The 20,235-nt window shown below is 43.1% G+C and overlaps 1 protein-coding gene across 3 annotated transcripts in view; it reads right to left on the bottom strand.

Moving 5' to 3' along the window:
• Nucleotides 1–20,235, bottom strand: part of COL4A6 (collagen type IV alpha 6 chain) — a 107,644-nt gene that overhangs the window by 5,386 nt on the left and 82,023 nt on the right. For 2 of the 3 annotated variants that reach the window (XM_064713320.1, XM_064713321.1), the window contains 24 exons: nt 19,804–19,873; nt 18,971–19,081; nt 18,048–18,197; nt 16,615–16,719; nt 15,607–15,767; nt 14,497–14,676; nt 13,710–13,893; nt 11,659–11,730; nt 11,164–11,271; nt 10,191–10,412; nt 9,792–9,953; nt 7,674–7,844; nt 6,871–7,014; nt 6,523–6,648; nt 6,027–6,208; nt 5,696–5,759; nt 5,140–5,214; nt 4,678–4,785; nt 3,844–3,951; nt 3,446–3,517; nt 2,049–2,174; nt 1,583–1,699; nt 1,245–1,406; nt 249–347 (listed from right to left, as the gene is read on the bottom strand). In XM_064713320.1, the coding sequence (XP_064569390.1) occupies nt 249–347; nt 1,245–1,406; nt 1,583–1,699; nt 2,049–2,174; nt 3,446–3,517; nt 3,844–3,951; nt 4,678–4,785; nt 5,140–5,214; nt 5,696–5,759; nt 6,027–6,208; nt 6,523–6,648; nt 6,871–7,014; nt 7,674–7,844; nt 9,792–9,953; nt 10,191–10,412; nt 11,164–11,271; nt 11,659–11,730; nt 13,710–13,893; nt 14,497–14,676; nt 15,607–15,767; nt 16,615–16,719; nt 18,048–18,197; nt 18,971–19,081; nt 19,804–19,873 (3,079 nt within the window). The remainder of the gene's footprint in view (nt 1–248; nt 348–1,244; nt 1,407–1,582; nt 1,700–2,048; nt 2,175–3,445; nt 3,518–3,843; nt 3,952–4,677; nt 4,786–5,139; nt 5,215–5,695; nt 5,760–6,026; nt 6,209–6,522; nt 6,649–6,870; nt 7,015–7,673; nt 7,845–9,791; nt 9,954–10,190; nt 10,413–11,163; nt 11,272–11,658; nt 11,731–13,709; nt 13,894–14,496; nt 14,677–15,606; nt 15,768–16,614; nt 16,720–18,047; nt 18,198–18,970; nt 19,082–19,803; nt 19,874–20,235) is intronic. The other variant, XM_064713322.1, reaches the window with a different exon arrangement.

Raw genomic sequence — 20,235 nt, 5'->3', positions numbered from 1 at the left:
AGTACCCCACAGAAACCATACAGATTTGATGCTAATCCTGACACAAAGGAGAAAAATGTGAAATTAGAACCACCTTTGTGCATCAGCACTGAGTGTCTTCTAAAAAGTATGTCAAGCTCTTTCTTACTTGTTTCAGTCTAAAAGAAATCAAGAGTCTCCCAAATAAGCCCATTAAGGGAGCTCTAAAATCATCCCCAGCCCAAACCAGGAGCAATAAATAACAGCTTTTTAAATCCTCCAGCACTCACCTTGAGGGCCCATTTCACCTTTCAGTCCAGCATAACCAGGATCCCCTGGAGGCCCATCTTTACCTGGCATCCCCATCAGGCCAGGCTCACCTCGTGCACCTGCAAAGACACAGCTGAGACTGGGCCTAAGCACTGATTCTGACCCACAGCTGTGGCTCCCACTGATGGCAGCAACAGCACTGGGGCTCCAAGATGGAGGGGACCACAACCCTCAAAGCAGTCTGTGCCCAGTTTCACATCCACAATGGCTGGAGAGCCTCAAGACAAGTATTTCCACTGCTACCTAACTGTACTTTATTGAAAGTGCCCCTCCCCTTCCTTCGGGACAGGCTTTGGAGAGTACACATCTTTAAATGTGTACCCTATTAAATCCATCTCTGTGCACAGCACAGAGGGATGGGATCTGCCAGCCTACAAAGACAGCACAGCTGTTCAACTGGCAGTGGTTCTCCAGGTTCTCCATCCTGCCCTGTCTTCTGAGTTGTGTGGTGCCTCTCAAACCTTGCTCCTGGGGTCCCTGTGTGCAGCTCTCTTTGACCTCCTTTCTACAGACCAAAGAGAGATCAACAAGCTCCCTGCCTTAGCCCAGAACAACATCTCTGAACTCCTACAATCCTCTTAGCCTCTTGTTGAGACCTAAATCCACCACACTAATGCCTCTGAGCATACAGGACAGGTGGGATGAAACAGCAACTCCAGCCCTTGCACAGAGAGCACAAGCACAGCAACATTGCAGGTGGACACTTCTACTCAGAAAAAAAACAAAGATAAGAGGAAAAAGATAATTAGGGACACATTGAGAACATCTGGAGCTGGCCCCACTTTGCTGCTTTTGGAGTCAGTAGGTAAAAGCTGCAGGGGCCTAAAGGAAAGACTGAGCCATCACATTGAGCTGTTACACCTGAAGGAGGAGGCTGCACCAACCGCCCAACAGCCATTCCTGCTGCCACATGACAGCTGCCAAAGCACTCCCAGGTCCTTTCAAGGCAAGGTTACCTTTCAGTCCAGATGCTCCAGGGAGTCCAATTGGACCAGTGGGTCCCACGTCGCCCTTAATGCCTCTCAAGCCAAGAACACCAGGGAAACCTGGAGTGCCTGTGTCCCCTTGGTCAGAAGCTGGGCCAGGGGGCCCTCGTGGTCCTGGAGCACCTGGAAAACCTAGAGACAACAGAGTTCGCTGGCAAAATCTGTTTCTGTGGCAAAGTGAATTCTGGGGCTATCCCCAGCATTTCCTTCTGTGTGGGGAAAGGCTGGAGTCTCAGCCTCTCCAACAAGGCTGTGAGGTACTGAATGGTACCAGTGCCACCATGACAGAGCTTCCAAACCACACACACCTGAACTGCCATCAGTGCCTGGAACACCAGCATCTCCAGGTCTGCCCCTTATATCAGATGGAAGAGAAACTCCTGGTGTTCCTGGCAGGCCAGGCCGTCCCATAGGACCAGGGAGACCTGGAATAAGAAATACAAAATGAGGGACAACCAAAGGTCTTCATGGATCTTCACAGACATTGACAGAAACAGTGGCTGGGGAGCATTTCTATCAAGGAGAACAAAGAGACATCTCACTACAGGAGGAGAAACAACACATATTGTGCTGTTCAGGAGAGATATAGATACTTTCAGAACCATGCAACCAACTGTTTCTCAAAGTAAAGAGCAACACCACAGATTTCACATTTGCCTGTCAAGCTTCTAACCACCTTTGTGGCTTCAGGAACTGTCTTTGGTAGCTCTGCTGACCATGCAACCCATTAACCTCAGCTGCAATACATCCTGCTTTCAGAATATCAGTATTTACCCACGTCTCCTGCTGAGCCTTTTGGTCCAGGGAATCCTGCAGCTCCTCTTCCCAAGCCTGGAGAGCCTTCTTCACCCTTTGGACCTGGGAGACCTGCAGGTCCTTTCAGTCCAGCTTCACTCAGACCTAATTAAACATGGTTAACAAAGGTAAGAGAGCCCATTCAAATTGCCTAATAGCAGCCAAATTATGACACAAAATGAGTGGTGATTTAAAATCCAGCCCTTTACTACTGTCTCTGCTGCTTTCAGTAGAGCAGCTGGAATTGGTGACTTGGTGCCTCACGTGTTACTCTGGTTGTGCAGAGTGAATTTAAACAATCTGTGAGATGCTGAGAGAAGAGCACATGACTGTTGTGGTCTCCCCACAAGCTCTTGCACAAGAATGGGAACACAGCAGTCCTGTGACAGGATCTGCTGCCAGCCTGTATGCTTGTCTCTCACTAGGACACACCAGACTCAAGGCTCTGGTCTTTAAATAACCTTGTGGGCTTCGTGCTGCAGCACAGGGAGGGAGCTCAGTGTGCACAGACTGCAGCAGAATGAACACAGGCACAAGTGGTGCAGGGCAGAGGCTCCCTGAAAGCTGCAGGGAGATGTTCAGAATGCCACTCTAGAAAAAGGATACACTAAAAGCAGCTCTCTCAGGAAAATTGTGGAGGATCTATATGCTGCAAATCATTGCCTTCTGATAATGTTTTAAACAAAGAAAACACAGGTATTGTTTGAGTTGGACACATGAAGTCTATCCATTTTCATCCATAAAACAGCTGCCATAAATTTTAGCTGCTACTTTACAACATGACTGTAACTAAACAAGTATTTTTGCTAAGATCTTTCTTCACTTCTTTCCTTTAGTAAAACCCTGTTTGCAACACAGAACTGCATTCCATTTCATATGATTCAAATATGAGAAAGTCCAGCAAAAGCTCCCTAAAAGCATAATCTGGAAACAAATCAAAGAAATCAGCTTCTGATTTTATTGATGCCTTCCTTGAGCTCCATATAATGGAGGGCTCTGAAAAGTAGTACAGAATCATTTCATTGCTAAGTCCAATACAAAGCAAGCATTGAGCATGCCCTGCTCAAATCAAACATCCATTAGAAAGAGTTTTATGATTTCATTCTATTCGTTTTCCAGAAGTGACACAACCCTTCAGGAATTCAAGGAGAACCATCACCAAAAAAATCTTTTTAACTCCACAGGCTGCATCCTGTTCTTACTGGCATTGAAGGAGAGTTAGTTAATGCACATTCAGTAACCTGAGGTTTTTCTTTAGGTCACAATTAAAGCCAGAACTGGGTGAAATAGGGGAATTTTGTGGGAAACATTACTCTCATGGAGGAACAGTTACATATCTCCCTAGCTATCACACTTCCATCACACATTTCCTTTACCTGGCGTTCCAGGAGAGCCTTTTGTGCCTGGCAAGCCATTCAGACCATTTAAACCTGGAAATCCATGAAAGCCTGAGGAGACATTGGGAACACAAAAGTGAGTACAGTACATAAAGCTGTAAATCTTCCTTCACACAAATTCCCTTCACACAAACTCTTCCCACTGCTCCCCCCAGTTTTACCCTCATGAACACCCATTAGAGATTCAAACCAAGTGAAAGCTCCCCCCTTTCCAGCCCTTCCTCTGCTCATTCCTAGCAGCTGGTGCCTGCACAAGTTTGCCAAGAGGGAGCCCTTTCCCACAGCTGGCCCATCACATGCTGTCTGCCCAAGACACTTGGCCAAAACTCTGCTTTTCTGACCCAAATCCTCCTTCCATCTGCAGACTGCACATCTACCTTTAGGTCCCATTGTTCCACGAGCTCCAGGGAATCCGACAGGTCCTGGCTGTCCTGGGGGTCCTGGTGGGCCTGGGGCTCCTCTCAGCCCAGCATTTCCAGAGATTCCTAAAAGCAAGCAGAAAAATATTCCTGTACTACATATCATGTCCAGGCTGAAACAGCTCATAGCTCCATCTTACAGCTTCTGTTCCTGCACTCAACTCATAAGATAGGTGAATAAATAACTATCTAAATAAAGCAAAATCAGATCCAAATCTCTCCTTATGCCACCATCAGCATTGCATTTATCAAACTATTTTTGATTTTGTTAATCATAGCAGTGACATTCTTCATCATCCACTAAGTAACACATGAACAGGTCACACACAAATAACTCATTAAATTGTTTTTTCAAATAAAACATTTCACTAACAACCTTCACTGTTCTCCAACCTTTGATCTTGACAATCATTTGGGAATCTACCTGCTAATTACCCCACAACCCAAAGACACTTATAGCCATTCATGTGGGCAGATTTGGCTCTAGAGAGGGAACAGACAAAAACATTGCAATGAAAGAGCTGTGAAGAAGCTGCTACTGCTTGTATCTAACTGAGATCTTCTCTATTTGTTAATGGGATTCCTTTGGGTTTCAGTATTGCAGGATTCAGCATATTTGACCAGCAGGACAAGGTGACACCTTACACTACTGTCCAAGAAAATTCCCGTTTTCTTGCCAAACTTCTTGTTTAAGCCTCAGCTGAGAGAGGCCAAACAGGGCTCAGGAAGCATCAAGGTGAGGTTGTCATAGTCACAACAGGAGCTGCAGAACTTGGGTGCTCAGTCCAGTACCTGCTGGTCCTTCCTGGCCAAGATCTCCTGGGCTGCCTTTGGGCCCATTCACCCCAGTGTTTCCTGGATAGCCTGGTTCACCCTTGAGTCCTTCTCTCCCTCTCTCCCCTACAAAGATATAAACAAACAAGTCAGACTGGAGGAAGGCATGAAGAGGGTGAGACACATGGCATGCTGAGCTTGCAGCACTGGTGTTTGCTCAGCCATGACCTGGGCCCTGGGCTGGACTCCCAGGGTGCCAATGCCAGTGCAAGTTCACTCCTCAAGAAGTGAAAGGAACCCAGCATTAGAACTGGGCTGGTCTCAGATATTTTCATTATCACCCAGATTTGTGCCCACCTGGATTGCAGACTCCTCAAATCTCACTTTCAGGATTACAAAAATACCCAAATTTGGCAATGCCAACCTGATTCATCTCTAGAATTTTGTATTCTTGAAGTGAGCAACCAAGGCCTACTTTACCTGGAAACCCTGGGTCTCCTCTCTCTCCTTTTGGACCAGCAGTGCCAGGAACACCAACAGACTCTCCCTGTTCACCTGGAAAAGAAAGGAAAGGCCATTCTGTCATTGACTGTGGACATCAGTTTCCAGGGCTTGTTTAATAAAATAAATCTTGCTATATTTCAAATTCATGGTGCAAACAAAGACAATAGCAAATGATGCACCTGAGTCTTATAACCATCAATGGATGCAGATCCACTCATGCAAATGCACAAGAGACATATCCAGGTAATTCCACAACACCCTGCATTTTTGACACAAGGACATGAGAGAAAAGGGGGCTTCTTGCACTGTCCAACAGATTTCACACAGTGCTGTGGCCAAACGTTCAGAGGATCATAAAGTATTTATGCTTGGTATGGGTCTTGTCTGAATGAAGCCTCTTACAAGGGGATTTGTACTTGGAGCCAGTCACTGGAGAGCAATGGGCACTTCCAGAACACTGCTGATTCCTTTGTGTCATTAATATTAGGACAGTGCACAATGAAAGACCAAATACACTGTGAAAGGTTTTTACCCTTTGGACCAGGAAGGCCAATAGGTCCTGGGAATCCAAGTGTTCCTGTGGTGCCATCTGAACCCTGAAAGAAACCAACCCAACCACAATTAATCTTGGCTTTTTATTCTTGCTGTTCCAACCTTGGGTCATGTGGAATAACAGAACACAAAGGTGTAGGAAGAAATACTGTGTAAAATTCCATTTAATGGTATGAACCAAAAACAATCTGGAAGCTTTGTAATGAAAAATCCTGCTAGGTTCTACTGCTGTGCTACAGAAGTACCAATTAGAACACAGGGTTTTGCAAAGAGCACCCAGAGAAGATGATGACACTTAAGAAGGTATTTACCCTCTCTCCTGGCATTCCTGGAAATCCCATGATACCATGTGTACCCTTCTGTCCTGGCAGGCCAGGTTGTCCAGGTGGGCCAGGGAAGCCTGGGTCACCATGAGGACCTCTCTCTTTGCTTGGTGACCCAACTGGACCAGGGAGACCAGGCTGCCCACGGCTTCCTGGCATTCCTTTATCACCTGGGTAATACAGAAGAGTGGAATTTCATTCAATAATACAGACATCCAGCTCGTTTGGGTCAGTTGACCAGCTACCCTAAACTCCCCTAAAGAGGAAGAAAGAGTGGCATTAGATCTACAGAACAGAACTCCAAAGGAAAACTGTTTTCTCAAAATCCAGAACTGCCATATGGAAGTCTTGCTAGAATGGGAATGGCAGAACTGAAAACAGTAACCCTGTGGGCACTGCCAAAAGGACAGACCATGCTCCACTGATAACAAGCCCAGATACTGAACAACTGATACTGGCAACTAACTGCAATGTTGTGAAATACCTCTGGGTCCTGGGAATCCTCCGAGTCCAGCTAATCCAGGATCTCCTTTGTCTCCTTTGATTTGCAGTGCCTGTTCCGAAGTCCCAAGAACAGGAAGACCTGGTGGACCTATATCACCTCTGTCACCTGAAGAAATAAAAAGTCAGGAAATCTTCTTGCAAAATAATCTAGCAGAGAAAAACAGAACTTCCATGTCTCCTGATGCAAATTCATTAGTACTCTTTGGTAAACAGGCCAAAGTGTTGAAAAATAGAAGATTACAATATTTAGAAGAATAATACCAGACACAGACATTTCAGAATTGCCCCCTAAGTCCCTCTGCTGCAAAAGCCATTCAATGCTTCTCACCTTTTTGACCTTGAAGTCCCACAGCTCCTGGACTTCCTTTTCCTCCAGCTGTGCCAGGAGCTCCTTTAAACCCATTCACTCCAGGGACACCAGGCAGTCCTGGCATACCAGGGAAACCAAGCAGGCCAGAAGAGCCCTTCTCACCTGCATAGAAATGTTGAGAATTAAAAAGGGAATATCAGTCTCTCCTGGTACACCCACTCTGGGGCAGGGAGAGGCTGCCTGGGACTGGCCAATCACCCAAATCTGGGTACTTAAACAAGCACATGGCACAGGCACAGCACTGTCACTGTCTCCACTCACAATACTTTCAACCAGCACTTCTCAGTTCACCTTTGAGAGCCTGGACCTGCTTCCAGTGCAGATCAAACACAATCAGTTTCCAAGAGAACAACATGCAGTTCCACAGCTCTATTGCTTTGTGTTATTCTCCAGGTAACCAACCACTATACTGGTGCGTAAAGATCACACAGTTTGTAAATTTTTCCTTCCCATTTGATTTGTTCTTGATTCTCTCCCTTCTTTCTATAAATTTCATTCACTGTTCATTTCTTCAATTTTCTTGTCTTGATTTACACAATCCTTTGTCCACAAGGACCTAAGACCTTTAAGATAGATTTTCTTAGGAACATTATTGATAATTAAGTCAATAATTAAGTCAATAATTTGTAACTCAGCAGGAAGACAAATGCATCCCAACACTAGCTGGGGACTCATTCAATTCCAGCAAGTTGGGCCTAAAATCAGCACCAGCAAGGTTATTTTTTTTGTGGACACAGCAATCTCAGGACTGAAACACCTACCTTTTGGCCCAGAGAAACCTGGATGTCCATCCTGACCAAAGGGCCCAGGTGGCCCTACGAATCCTCTTTCCCCAGGAGATCCTGGAGCACCATCAAGACCTGGGAAGCCTTTCATGCCAGCAGGGCCTTGTGGTCCTACATCCCCAGCCACACCTTTGACTCCAGGAGGTCCTGAATCAATAAAAGAAAGAACTCAATCCAGGATATTGCACAGAACTAGGACAGCCTGTGGCAGCTTCCCAAGCTCTTTAAACACAGCACTGTTTTTAATGACAAATGGACCTCATGGCACATGCAGCCTACTAGAAGGCATAAAGCTTAGAACTGCAGAAGCATTAGTCATCTAATCATGAAATACCTACAAGGAGGGTTACTGCCTACACCACTACACAACTGGCAAGAGTGAAACCCCTTATTCTGACCACCAGACACTGACCTGCAATGCACAGTCTTACCTTCATCATCAGGGCAGCCAAGACAGAATGGGGAGCATTATTAATGCCAGCTTCTGCTCCCTACCCCACCATCTGGGTGAACCAGAGATCAATCAGCTAGACAGACTTATTTTCACAAGTTCTTTTTTCACCTTGGGAGTTGAGCTGTACTTCTCAAGAGCCAATTGCTCACTACAGGAACAAGCTGATTGTGCTCTCACAAAATCAATACCATATGCACTATTTTGCCTCTATATGTTTCTAGCTGAAGCTTTGTAATCGTTTACAATTTTAAACAAAGGCTCAAACCATTGAAAACAGAATGCTCAGAGCCAAAGGAATGAAGAGAAGGAAAACTCAGGTGGCTTCTGAAAAATTACATTTGTTGCAATTGCTGTCAATATTCAAGCTGTTATACTCAGGGCTTTGTGCAACAACTCAGCAATTTTTTAAGCAGATTAAAGAGCTGACTGATTTAAGAAGACAAAGAAGACACACACACTTAAAATCTCTGCATATTAATAATTTCCTTATAGGCTTGAGACTTTGTTACTGTCTGAGCATTCTCATTACAATGGTTCTTTGCCTCCTGCTTTGATTAGCAATGATAAGGGGTATCACCTATGGTCAATGCAATTCTTGTAGCATTAAAAGCTGGGTTGTTAGTCCATGAGCTTTTATGCTACACTGCATTTTCTCACCTTGACAGCCTATGTGAAGAACCCATAACCAAACAGTGTGACATCAGAAATGGAGAGTTGATGATAAATGGAATAGAAACATGGTGAAGGAAAAAACAGACAAAATATGTAAACAGGAAGAACAAGGCTACAAAAGAAATTAATGATTCAGGGAGACAACAGCTGTAAGAAAACCTTAGTTATTTTGAGCTTATCATCCTAGCAATAGGAGACTTTTAAAAACAGTCGAGGGAAAGTCAAATATGGCATACAGACCATAAATGTGAAACAATAGAGAGGCAGAAGGAATGCTAATATTAAAACTTTTAAAAATTAAATCTCTATAATTTTTATGTCAAGTTATGTTACTGCTTTCATTCATTCATTGCCACTGTGCTTCAGCACTGACATTCTACATGTCAGAAGAGGACTTTTATGTCCCAGACCATTATCTACCAATTCCCAGGTCTCTCTTTGCTTGGTTCTCAAATCTTTCATATACTGTTATGAAACACTTCAGTCAGTGCAGCTTTACAGATCCCACTATACTCGAGTGGTGGGGATTTTTTCCTCTGAAGTGAAGGAAAATAAAGCTCTCTTCTGCTTCAGCAAAGAGAAAGACAGAGAAGACAAGTGCTTGTCCTGAGAAAGTCAACAATTTTTCAATCTAAATCACATTTCAAGTAACCCTACACAATAGAAATTAATTGTCATGAAAATGGGAAATGAAGATTAGCCAATGATACAGCCAACACACAAGAGCAAAGATGTTAAAAACTTCACGACATTTACGATGCTTTCTTCTATCTTTCTGCTGTACCTCCTACAGTATTGGGGTAACATTTCCCAGCAGGAACTGCCCAGCAGTCAGAGTCAACAGGCCCAAATTCTGCACTGTTATCCCTAACCAGAGGTAGGAGCTCAGTCCAAGCAATGCCAAACTTCTCCCACACTTCAACACCCCAGAGCTCAGCTCCTTGTCTTCATTTGAAAACACCACATACCTGGTGCTCCTGCCAGGCCAGCTGACCCCAAGGGTCCTGGTTTTCCCTTAATGCCAAAAGGGCCTCCAGGGCCAGGAGGACCCCGCAGTCCAGGGACACCGGAATATCCTGGCTGACCCTGTGCACCTTTAACACCCAGGAGGCCTGGTCTTCCATCCAGCCCTGGAAACAGAGAGATGGGAAGTTACAGAACAAATAAAGCAAAATTCACACTTCAAATTTAAAATGAGTTTTAATCAAACCCTTTGAGTTGCATTAGATTCTAATGGAAAACCAGCAAATCACCATCTATAAGCAGCTCAGAGGAGCTGCATTATCTTAAAGTGATTGCAAAGAGGAAGGGTCTTTAAAAAAAGAAACAGTTTGGTATTCTCAGATACAAGCAATATCAGTGCTTACCTTTTGGTCCTGGAAATCCAATATCACCTGTAAGCCCTTTATCACCTGGAAGTCCAGGTCGGCCACGCTCTCCCACAGCTCCACTCTCAGCACCAAACACATCTCCAAGTGCTCCTTTTATTCCAGCTAAGCCTGGAGCACCCATTTTCCCAGGTAAACCATCTGTTCCATCCAGTCCTGGAAGTCCTTGTGAGCCTTGCTCTCCTCGAGGCCCAGGGAAGCCTCAAAGAGAAGACCCATAAAAGTCACTCCACAGAAGTACTGAATACTGCTTCCAATTGCATCTCAAATAAAATACACATTTAAAAATTTTCTATTAAAGAAAAAGTTGCTTGAAAAGCTGCAAAATATTTCAGCACTGAATTAGAAACAATAATTGATGATGGAAAGATGAAGCTGTTGAAAGGTTTAGGTTTTTTGGACCTTTTTTGTTCAAGAAAAGAATACTGTAGAAGTGTGCAGCTGCAGCTATATAAAGCATTCCAAGCTTGCTTTTGCTAGATGGTAGGTTAAGCAAAAGCACAAAACCCCTAACCCTCATCATCTTTGCTTCTTGGTCTTTACACAACCATCAGAAATTCCTATGGCTAAAATGAGTCCAAGCACTGTGTACAGTGTGCCTTGACCAGAGTACCACGGGGCTTAAAATAAATGTTACACTAAATTTGTGGCTAACCTAGACTGGAACCAAGTAGGTGACAATGGACTCTGGAGAAACAAACTGCTGACTGTTCTCCTTTCTCCCAGCAGTGATACAGTGTTACAGGCAGGTGATAAACATCCTGAATATTCCCTTTGTTTTCTCCCAAGCTGCAATCACTTGTCTGCACTTGCAAGGAGAGCAATGGAACATTCAATGGAGCATTATGAATGTGTGAGGCAGAAGTGGCCAGGAAGGTCAGATAACTCTTCTGATAAAGTACTGTACGCACTGATCAGACAACAAAAAGAACTCCAGCAACTTCCCTCTTACCAGGTTCCCCTTGCAAGCCTATTATTCCTGGAGACCCTGGCTCTCCTTTAGACCCATGTAACCCAGGTTGGCCTGGAATGCCAGAAAAGCCTTTGCTGCCTTTGGGTCCTAAGGATAAAAATATATTAATTAATAATATCAACAAACAAACAGCAGAAGACAAAAACACAGCACAGGAAAACAGGATCAAATCTTTTCTGCAAAGCTGGTGCTGGATACAAAATTTAAGCTAAATAGAGTCTAAAAGCTATGGCCACATATAAGCAGAAAGTTTGTGTTCAAGGCTACATGAAGGCTAAAAAATGGTGCAGTTAATATGATCCTCCATGGGATTTAGGCCTAGTCACTTTAGGAAAAAAAAGGACATTGTTCTGCCAGTTAACCCTCTGGAATAACTATCCCTTGGAGGAGGACTAATTGGGAGGTATTATCTTCTTTGACAAATGAGAGCTGTTTGGCAGTCAGTCAGTGCATTACATCATCTTGTGTCCCCACCTGGCAGTCCTGGAAAGCCGGGAGTCCCTGGGGGCCCATAAGCTCCAGGAACTATGCAGGGCAAGGTGATACCTACAACAAAGAAACACCAAGGTTGTAGCCTGACTCTGCCAGTTTAAACCAGTGATACTGTATTATTGCCTTTATCTTAACTTTCTTATTAAATCATAGTTCTGACTTGGGATCTCTCACTGGTTTGCTTTCAAACTGGTATGAAGTCATAGACTCTAAATGCTTTTCCACATTTTCACAATAAGGTCTTTCAATGTGGACAAATAAGGAATGATTATTTCTTCTACCCACACACTTTTCTTTAATATTAGAAATGAATGAATATTAGAAATTTCTTTAATATTAGAATGATTATTTCTTCTACCCACACACTTTGTAGGATGTTATGTATTATAATGTATGCATTAAAATACATAACATCCTACAAAGTGTGGATGTTATCAAAGGACGTTATGTATTTTTATATATGCATTTTATTTCCTAGTATGGGAGGAAAGGCACTCACAAGTTTTCTTACACATCTCTGTGGAGGTGCAAACTGAACTGGCTAATGACTTACTCCCTTTCCCACATGTTCTGACTATAAATACTCTCCTACACAAAGGACTGTTCATTGTTCCCAAAGCTTTCATGTAGCACTCATAAAAAGCTGGCTTGTGATGTACTCTGCAGAATAAATTGAGTTCACATCACGCACAGAGTATTTTACTTTTACTTATCTCAAAATGCAACTTTAATTTAGCAGATTCTGTAGGAGAAAATTTACTGAACAAATATGTAAGTTTTCACAACCAGGAATTAGTAAGCTTTTAGCATTTAGCAAGTGACTTGAAAAAAAGCTTATGCAGACTGTCCCTGGGGGAGATTAATGCTACATCAATACAATGGACATCTCCTCCCATAACAAGAAGGCAGCATGACACTGGTGTGAGGTACTATCCCCATCCAGCACATCTGGCAACCTCCTGGGGCTGCCCTGGCCTTGCTCTCACCTCCCTCTGGCTCTGAGACTCCTCTGCCAACTCTTCTCACTGTGGTGGTCTTACTACCAAGGGTTTTGAGCTCAGAACATCACTTTATCAGTCCAGAAATCTATGCCACTATATTATACCTGCAAATACTTTACTAGCTCTGCATTATTGACATGGACAGAATTACAAACCTAGAAGCCCAAGTATACACAGCATGCAAAATACACTGAAAATCATCAGTGACAAAGAAAAAATACTGTTTACCTAAAGTTATATTTAAATGGAATCAAGACACTGGGACCAGCTTTCTGCAGTCATTTTGTAATGAAAACATTTTCCATAAATGTTTAGACATGAATTTCCGTGTAACTAAATTTGAGAATGAGCATAAAACATCATATATGAAGTATTATCAAACCCATATTTACTTTATCACTGTCATTATGGTATGTTTTAGGTGCATATAATGACACACCAACTGAGCCAAACCACAGTACCTCAGGAAACAAACAGAGCCCAGAGCTGGTTGCACAAGTCTTAACTGAACTCCCCACCTGATTGTCTTGACAACCTCTTATTCATCAACATCTGTTCATTCATACAATGCATTACCAGTTCTTCTTTTTAAAAAATCTGGAGCTCTTATTTCAATAATAGTAATATTTCTGAAAACTGAATCAGACACCTCAGATATCAGTGAATTACTATTTGGACAATGATTTAGGTGTTTCCAAAAACCTAATTTTATCACTCTTCATAACCACCTTTGGTGTAAAATGGATCTCCAGCAATAGCCAGGGAGTAGGTCCAGCTAATACTGTTAGTATTTCAGCACTGCTTGAGTATTTATTGCTCATTATCTGTGTCCTCCTGAACACGACAACTTGAGAAATCTGTGACTGCCATGTGAGGCCAGGTGAGCCCACAAACAACTCTCAATTAATTTGAAGAGCAGTCTTCAGCCTAATGCAATCTTCTGGCCTGGCCACAGGCACAGCAGTAAATTGAGTACCATTTCACTTGCAGCTTTACTCTTTTTAAAGTAAGAGCAGAGCCAGCAATACCTACCTGGAGGGCCTGGAAGACCTGCTTGTCCTGGAAAACCATCCATTCCACTGTCACCTGGTGGTCCACGAACTCCACTAGGGCCTGGGTATCCAACACCAGGAGAACCAGGCTCTCCTCGATGGCCCTTGGAGCCAGGCAATCCTGGCAGACCCTTTTCACCTGGGAAACCCAGCCCACCATCACCCTGTGCACAGCAAAGACAATTACAGCTCAGAGTCAAAGGGATGCAGAAAGAATGTCCATTACTATAATTTTAACAAGTGTGTAAGAGTTTGGTTGGGTCTGTGCAAAGTTCAGGTGAGCCTGAAAAGATATATAGAAACCACTGTAAATTATCCATCCTTACTTTAAAATGCAGCAAAATTAGGTGACTATAACAAAGAATATTTTATGTTGTATTTGCCAAAATGCAAATACTCCAGATTCTGAAAGATATTTACTTTCTTTTTAATTGATAAGATTCTGCTGTGATTTTTTTTTCTATTTCAAGATTTTTTTTTCTATTTCAAGATTTTTCATAATTTATAATTATGCCTACAATGCTTATGTCTTTTAGGACTCAACACAGAACAGCATTAGGGTCTAGTGAAGTTTATCTTTAGATAGAGGCATTTGGAATGCCAATTATTAATCCTGACCAAGACAAATTTGTGCTCAGGACTGTGAGCTTTTGATGTATTTAAAGCTTTACCACAGGGCTAATCAAGACTAGTTTGCCAGACCTGGCTGTTTTCTCTGCTCCTTACTCCAGTTCTGAAGCACTGCTGCTGGGTTAATCTGGACTTACTGGAGGGCCTGGTGGGCCTGGCAAGCCTGGAAGTCCATCCCTGCCCGGAGCTCCTGGGATGCCTGAAGGTCCTTGGGGTGCTGTCGCACCGCGGTCCCCACGGGCACCTTTGACTGTGGCATAGGATGGATCCCCTTTTTCTCCCTTAAGGCCTGGAAGTCCTTGCTGACCAGCTGAAGCCTACAGACCAATACATAAAGAAAAGAGAAGGTTTTGCTTCTTAAAAATGTCGTACAAGGGCAGGACACAATGACCAGATCAGAAAGAATCTCCAGAGGGTTTCCTATTGTGTACATTAACTTGGGAGGGGAAAGAGGTTGGTTTGTTTTCAGCTGTTTCTACTGCCACTACAGCTCTGCAGTGGCAAGTCAAACCTTGGTAACAGTGACAGCAATTTTGCATGGCATCTGGGAACATGACATCACTCATGATATAATGAGACCCAAGTAATGAAACTTCTTTCCTATTGCTTGGTGTGCTACACTTACTGACACTGATGAAGATCCTCTGAAGATAAATTATTTGTATCTTTATGGACTACAATTTTCAAAAGTAAATACTTGTAATGAGCAATGCTCAGCACTTTGGAAAATCCTATTTGTTATGGTAGCTGTTTGATAAAAACCAGAGCTCAACTCTCATTGATGTATTTAGCATACAGCAGTTAGGAAGCAGACTCCATCTGTGGAGCACAGTTTTTACAGCTATGAGCAATGATGTGGAAAGATCTCCCTGTTTGGTTTTTCAGATCTTCTCTCCATGCACATGTACATCTGCTTCCCCAGCCAGCCCTCACTTAGGAAGAGCCCTGGGTCTAAGCCAATCTATGTCTACTTCCAAGAAGCCCTGGGATGAATAACTCTTACTACTTTTCTCTTGACTGATGAATGTGCAGTTCTCAGAATTTAAGAACCATTTGTTCTCCGATTTTTACAGCTGATAGTATCTCTACTTTCAGTTTCTTTACACAGATCAGTTTCTAGGTTGATTTTTTTTAAATCCAAACAAATAGAAGCAACTATGAAAAAAAAAAAAGTTCTTTCATTACATTCAAGATCACAATTCATGGTCACAATTCAGAGTAACCAACACAAACTGTTGCTGCCTTACCGGAGGGCCTCGCAGTCCTGGTGCTCCCACAGAGCCTGGGTCCCCACCAATGCCCTTGGCACCAGGCACACCAGGGCTTCCTGATGGACCTGGTGGGCCTGAGATGCCTTTTAGGCCTGCTCTTGTAACTCCTCCATCACAAGCACAATCACCTGCCTCTCCTGGAAAATAGTCAACACTCCAAACTGAGTTTCATTTGGAGAAAGACCCTTTTCAGTTGCAAGAGCTCCAAAAGCAGTATTTGACTCAATTAAGACAAAGCCATTCTCATATTCTCATTCTCCTCTGCTCAGGGGATGTGAGTGCCAAGCAAGGGGAGCCCAGGTTTTCTCCAGTTTAATTTCCATACAATGCCCATCACCAAATAACCATGTATGGCACAAACCTCAGCACTTCTAGACCTCTTCCCAAAGGTTTAAACTTTCCTAAACAGAGGGGTTTAGGGGAGTTTTAGGGAGTTTTGTGCATTTTTAAGAGCTAGTTATTAGAGAAAACAAATCTATACTCCCCCTCACAGCAGGTTACAATGACCCCCTGAATTGTTACTGGTCATGGACCCAAACAATCACCAAGCACAGTGATATCTGTGTCATCATGGCTTTTGATGCTGCTTCTGTCACACACTAAGACCCAAATTCTCACAATTTTTAGCACAGGGGAGAATAACATTAAGTTTTTTGGTCATTTACAGCCTCTATTGCAAAAAAAAGTGAACAAGATTTTATTTCTAAGTCTCATGGCTTTAAAATATAACTTACTTAGGCAATTTTCTGTGCATGATATGTTTATCGGTTTATTTGCCTGAGCAGAATAAGAAGAAGAAATAGGATTTTACTGACAGTGCTAGGCACAACTCTCTCTAAATTGCAAAGGCTGTTGGCTACTTCAACCCCTCCTGTGATTTGTCATAAAGACACTAACAACTCAACCCTTAGGATATTAACCACATGTAAATATCTTTCAGCCTGATGACAGCTGAAAAGCTCTCTGAAAACAAGAATCAGTTACCTTTGTAGCCCTTTGGACCCAAAGCTCCTGGCAGCCCTCTTGGCCCAGGCTCCCCTGGGACCCCAGTTCTTCCACTCAGGATTATCCCTGGGGAGAATGAAGGGCCTATATGCAGAAAGAAGGGAAGGAAAAGCCATGAGAAGGCTGACCTCCAGGTCATTACTGACTTACAAAATCAGTGATGCAACTGGCACCAGACAAAACTGCATCTCTGGATGTAGCACAAGGAGATGGGTCTTGGTTGGCAACACCCACGGTAGTTCTACAGTTCTCTGCCACATTTTCTTCCAGCTCTTCATACAGAAAAGCAAAAGTTCTCACAGTGTGGATCCAACAGAGTTTAACTCCTCTACTCTGCCACTGCAGTAAATCTTTTTCACAGATTTACCAGCTGACCAAAGAACTCACCAAACTGTGGACAGGTAATGTAAAAAATGGCAAATGACTTTCATTCAGTGGTTGCAGCTCAGGAAAGATACTAAAGGGCAAAAGGGGTTAAGGGGACTTTCCGTGTCCCTCATTTCATGACTGCAGGACTGTTGTCTACATCTCTTTATATGCTGAATAGAACGAAACATAAGTTGATGGAAACAGCAGCAGAAAGCAACCAAACATAATCTAAAATTACACTGTCTGCAAACCCTTCCCCTCTGTGACAACAGTAAGATGGAGTGCTGACCAGCACAGTCTGATGCTCCATGGAGACAAACTGCAGCCATCAGCTAAACACAGCCACAGGAGCTTTACAGACTCTGCAGAAAACTGAGCCAGACTTGAATAGCAAAAAGTTGAGAGAACACTTATTTCTTCTCCTCAGGAAACCAGTTTATCAGACCATGCTCACTGGCTCCATCACTGGAGTGTCCTCTGTTCTGAAGGGCTGGCTCTCAAAAAAATCCCCAGCTTATGGCAGGATGGTAAAACACAGTTTTGTAAACTCAACTCTGATCCTGTAATACTCAATTTCTGAGGAAAACAAAACAATGCACAACTAATTTAATACAGACATTCATGCAAATGAACATGCAAAAACAAAATCCTATTTCCTTAGGTCTGGAATCCTATCTGACTCCTGGTACCCAAACTACCTGCTCACAAGACAGACCTTTACCTCAGGTGCTCATAAAGTCTGTTCTTCACCTAAGCCAACAGGAGACTAGCCTAGACCTTCAAAGCCCTTGGTGTCAAAAACTGTGTGTACACAACTTTGTGCTTCAGTCTCTCAGGCTACCACGCTCAACAATAATTAGGTTTATTGTCTTACTTTATGGAAGTGTCAACTTTGTGAGCTACAATCACAATGAGGTGTCAGTCAAACATTTACAGTTTACAGATGAATAATCCTTGCTGGCAAAGAACTAAATATATAAATGATTATTTATCCTATTTCACTCTGAATCTAATACAAAAATAGATATAAAAATTCTACATACGTGGTGAACCAGGCAATCCTGCTGCCCCTGGCAGACCTGGCAAACCACCTCTGCCAGGAGGGCCTGGTATTCCAATTGTTGCTCTTCCTGGTTCTCCAACTTCACCCTTCACTCCTGGAATACCTGGAGACCCTCCAGGGCCCATTCCATCTAGAAAACAATGACAGAATGAGCAGCTCTCCAGCAGCAAACACATTAAGTATTTTTAATGTTAAGATAATTGCCATTGTACCCTGAACTGCAATCATGTTAGGACAGAACAATTCATAATTTTACACCAAGGAAAAAGTACTAATTGGAGGGACCAACTGGCTCCCATTTACACACTCCTTTGGTGACCCAAAATACTTCACAGCACTGTTTAAGTCCCTATGAACAATCAGACAATTAACTATGTAACAGTGAGCAGGGGAGTTATTTTCTGATTTTCTTGGCAGTTCCAAATATCTGGATTACTGCAGGCCAGAACTTCCCAGATGACATTCAAGTGAAACAAAAACTTTTGAGTGAGATCTTGGATGGGACAAATGGGTTGCATGCCCAGTGGGTTTATCAAGCCAATCTGTTAGCTCTTTATTGCAAATAGAAAAAGTCATTAAAAATTTTCAAAAACATTCATCACAATTTAAAAGGCAGGAAAAGTTCTTCCAATCAGCACATTCTAAATGGAAATCAAACCACAGCCTCCTGTGTACACTGCCACACCAAATATTCACATGTGAAGACTGGGCTGTAATAATAGTGGTACTAATTTTGCTGACATCTAAGCCAACAATTGTCTTCCCCTATGCCTCCTATTTCTCATACAGCAGCCTGTGAATCAGCCAGCTAAAGGAGGAGGGAGAGGCTTGCTCCAATACCTCCACCATCTCCACAAACCCAGAGCAAACAGCCTGCCAAGAGCACTGTCCCCGCTGCTTTACCTCTCTCCAGGCCTGGAAACCCTGGAGCCCCTGGAAGGCCTGGTAAACCAACAATCCCTTCATCTCCTGGAGGACCAGGTATTCCTGGGTTTCCAGGGTCACCTGGGGCACCTATTAGAGAAAGAGGAAAGCAAGGAAGAAAATCTCATCAGAATTTCTGCTGAAATACTGTTCAGTCAATTACTGTAGTGGCCATTGATCTCTCAGATAGCAAAGGCTGCCAAGCTGTGAGCAGGAAGTCTGTTAGTCAAAGTTAATAATATTGGGAAAAATTCCTCCTGAGCTGTTACAGAGGTTGTTTCAAACTTGAATGAAGGAGAAAGAATAGGAGAGGCCATGCCATGTCTCCTTACCTTTATGGCTTCAGAGACTGTTCCCATGCAGGCCTCAATCAGCTGTGGCATTAATTAAGCTCATTTTTCTCAACAATATTCTTACCTCATTGGACAACAAATAACAGCAGAATGACATTTAGATCACCCTTTACCATGCAGCACCAGGGAAGCCATTCTTCCTTGGGACAATGAAGAGAGATTGAAGTGTGTCTACAGAGCAGACACAGCACTTGCCCATGCTCACATAGTCTGTCTGTCCCAGGCAAGATATTTCATTCTGCCTTGGGACACATCATTCAAATGGCTTTCTTTAAATTCTGAAGTTATTAACAAAGAACTAAATATGTGTAGCCAAACAATACAGAAATAAAGAAAAAATAACAAGGGATAAATTAGAGCCAGTATACAATGTGGGAAAGTGTTAAAATACAGTAAGGAAGAAAGCTGGATCAGAAAAAGTGCTTTAGATGAGTTCCAAAAGAAAATGGAAATGTGTACCTGAAATGACTACACCTTCCCTGTCAATAATGACAGGAGGACCTGGGGGACCGATGTCACCTAATTCACCCTGTAAAGAAAACAGATTCACACCACACTCAGATGGGGGATGGAGAGGACACTGCTGGTCAGGAAGCAGACTGTATTATGATACCAGTGTCTGCAGCCATACACTGAGTAACCATCATTCTTTGTCTTGCTGAAGAATTCACTTTGTTCTGCAATTCATAATCATCTGCGGTCCTGACTTACATCGTTCCTGTCTGATGAAGCTGATGGCTGCTTCAGATAACATGGCTGCTGCTGTCCAGCCATCCTCTGAAGGTCTCCAATTACCTCAGTAGGAAGCACAGACATGTATATACAATGTGTACTGGAGACCAGTTATGTCAGCACACTGACCAGCATCAGGTAGATAATATCTGTTCCCTT

The sequence above is a fragment of the Zonotrichia leucophrys genome, chromosome 4A (assembly GCF_028769735.1).
Source record: "Zonotrichia leucophrys gambelii isolate GWCS_2022_RI chromosome 4A, RI_Zleu_2.0, whole genome shotgun sequence".
NCBI classification, from domain to species: Eukaryota; Metazoa; Chordata; class Aves; order Passeriformes; family Passerellidae; genus Zonotrichia; species Zonotrichia leucophrys.
The sequence above is the reverse complement of the archived record's forward strand: the minus strand, read 5'-3'. Positions and strand labels throughout refer to the sequence as shown.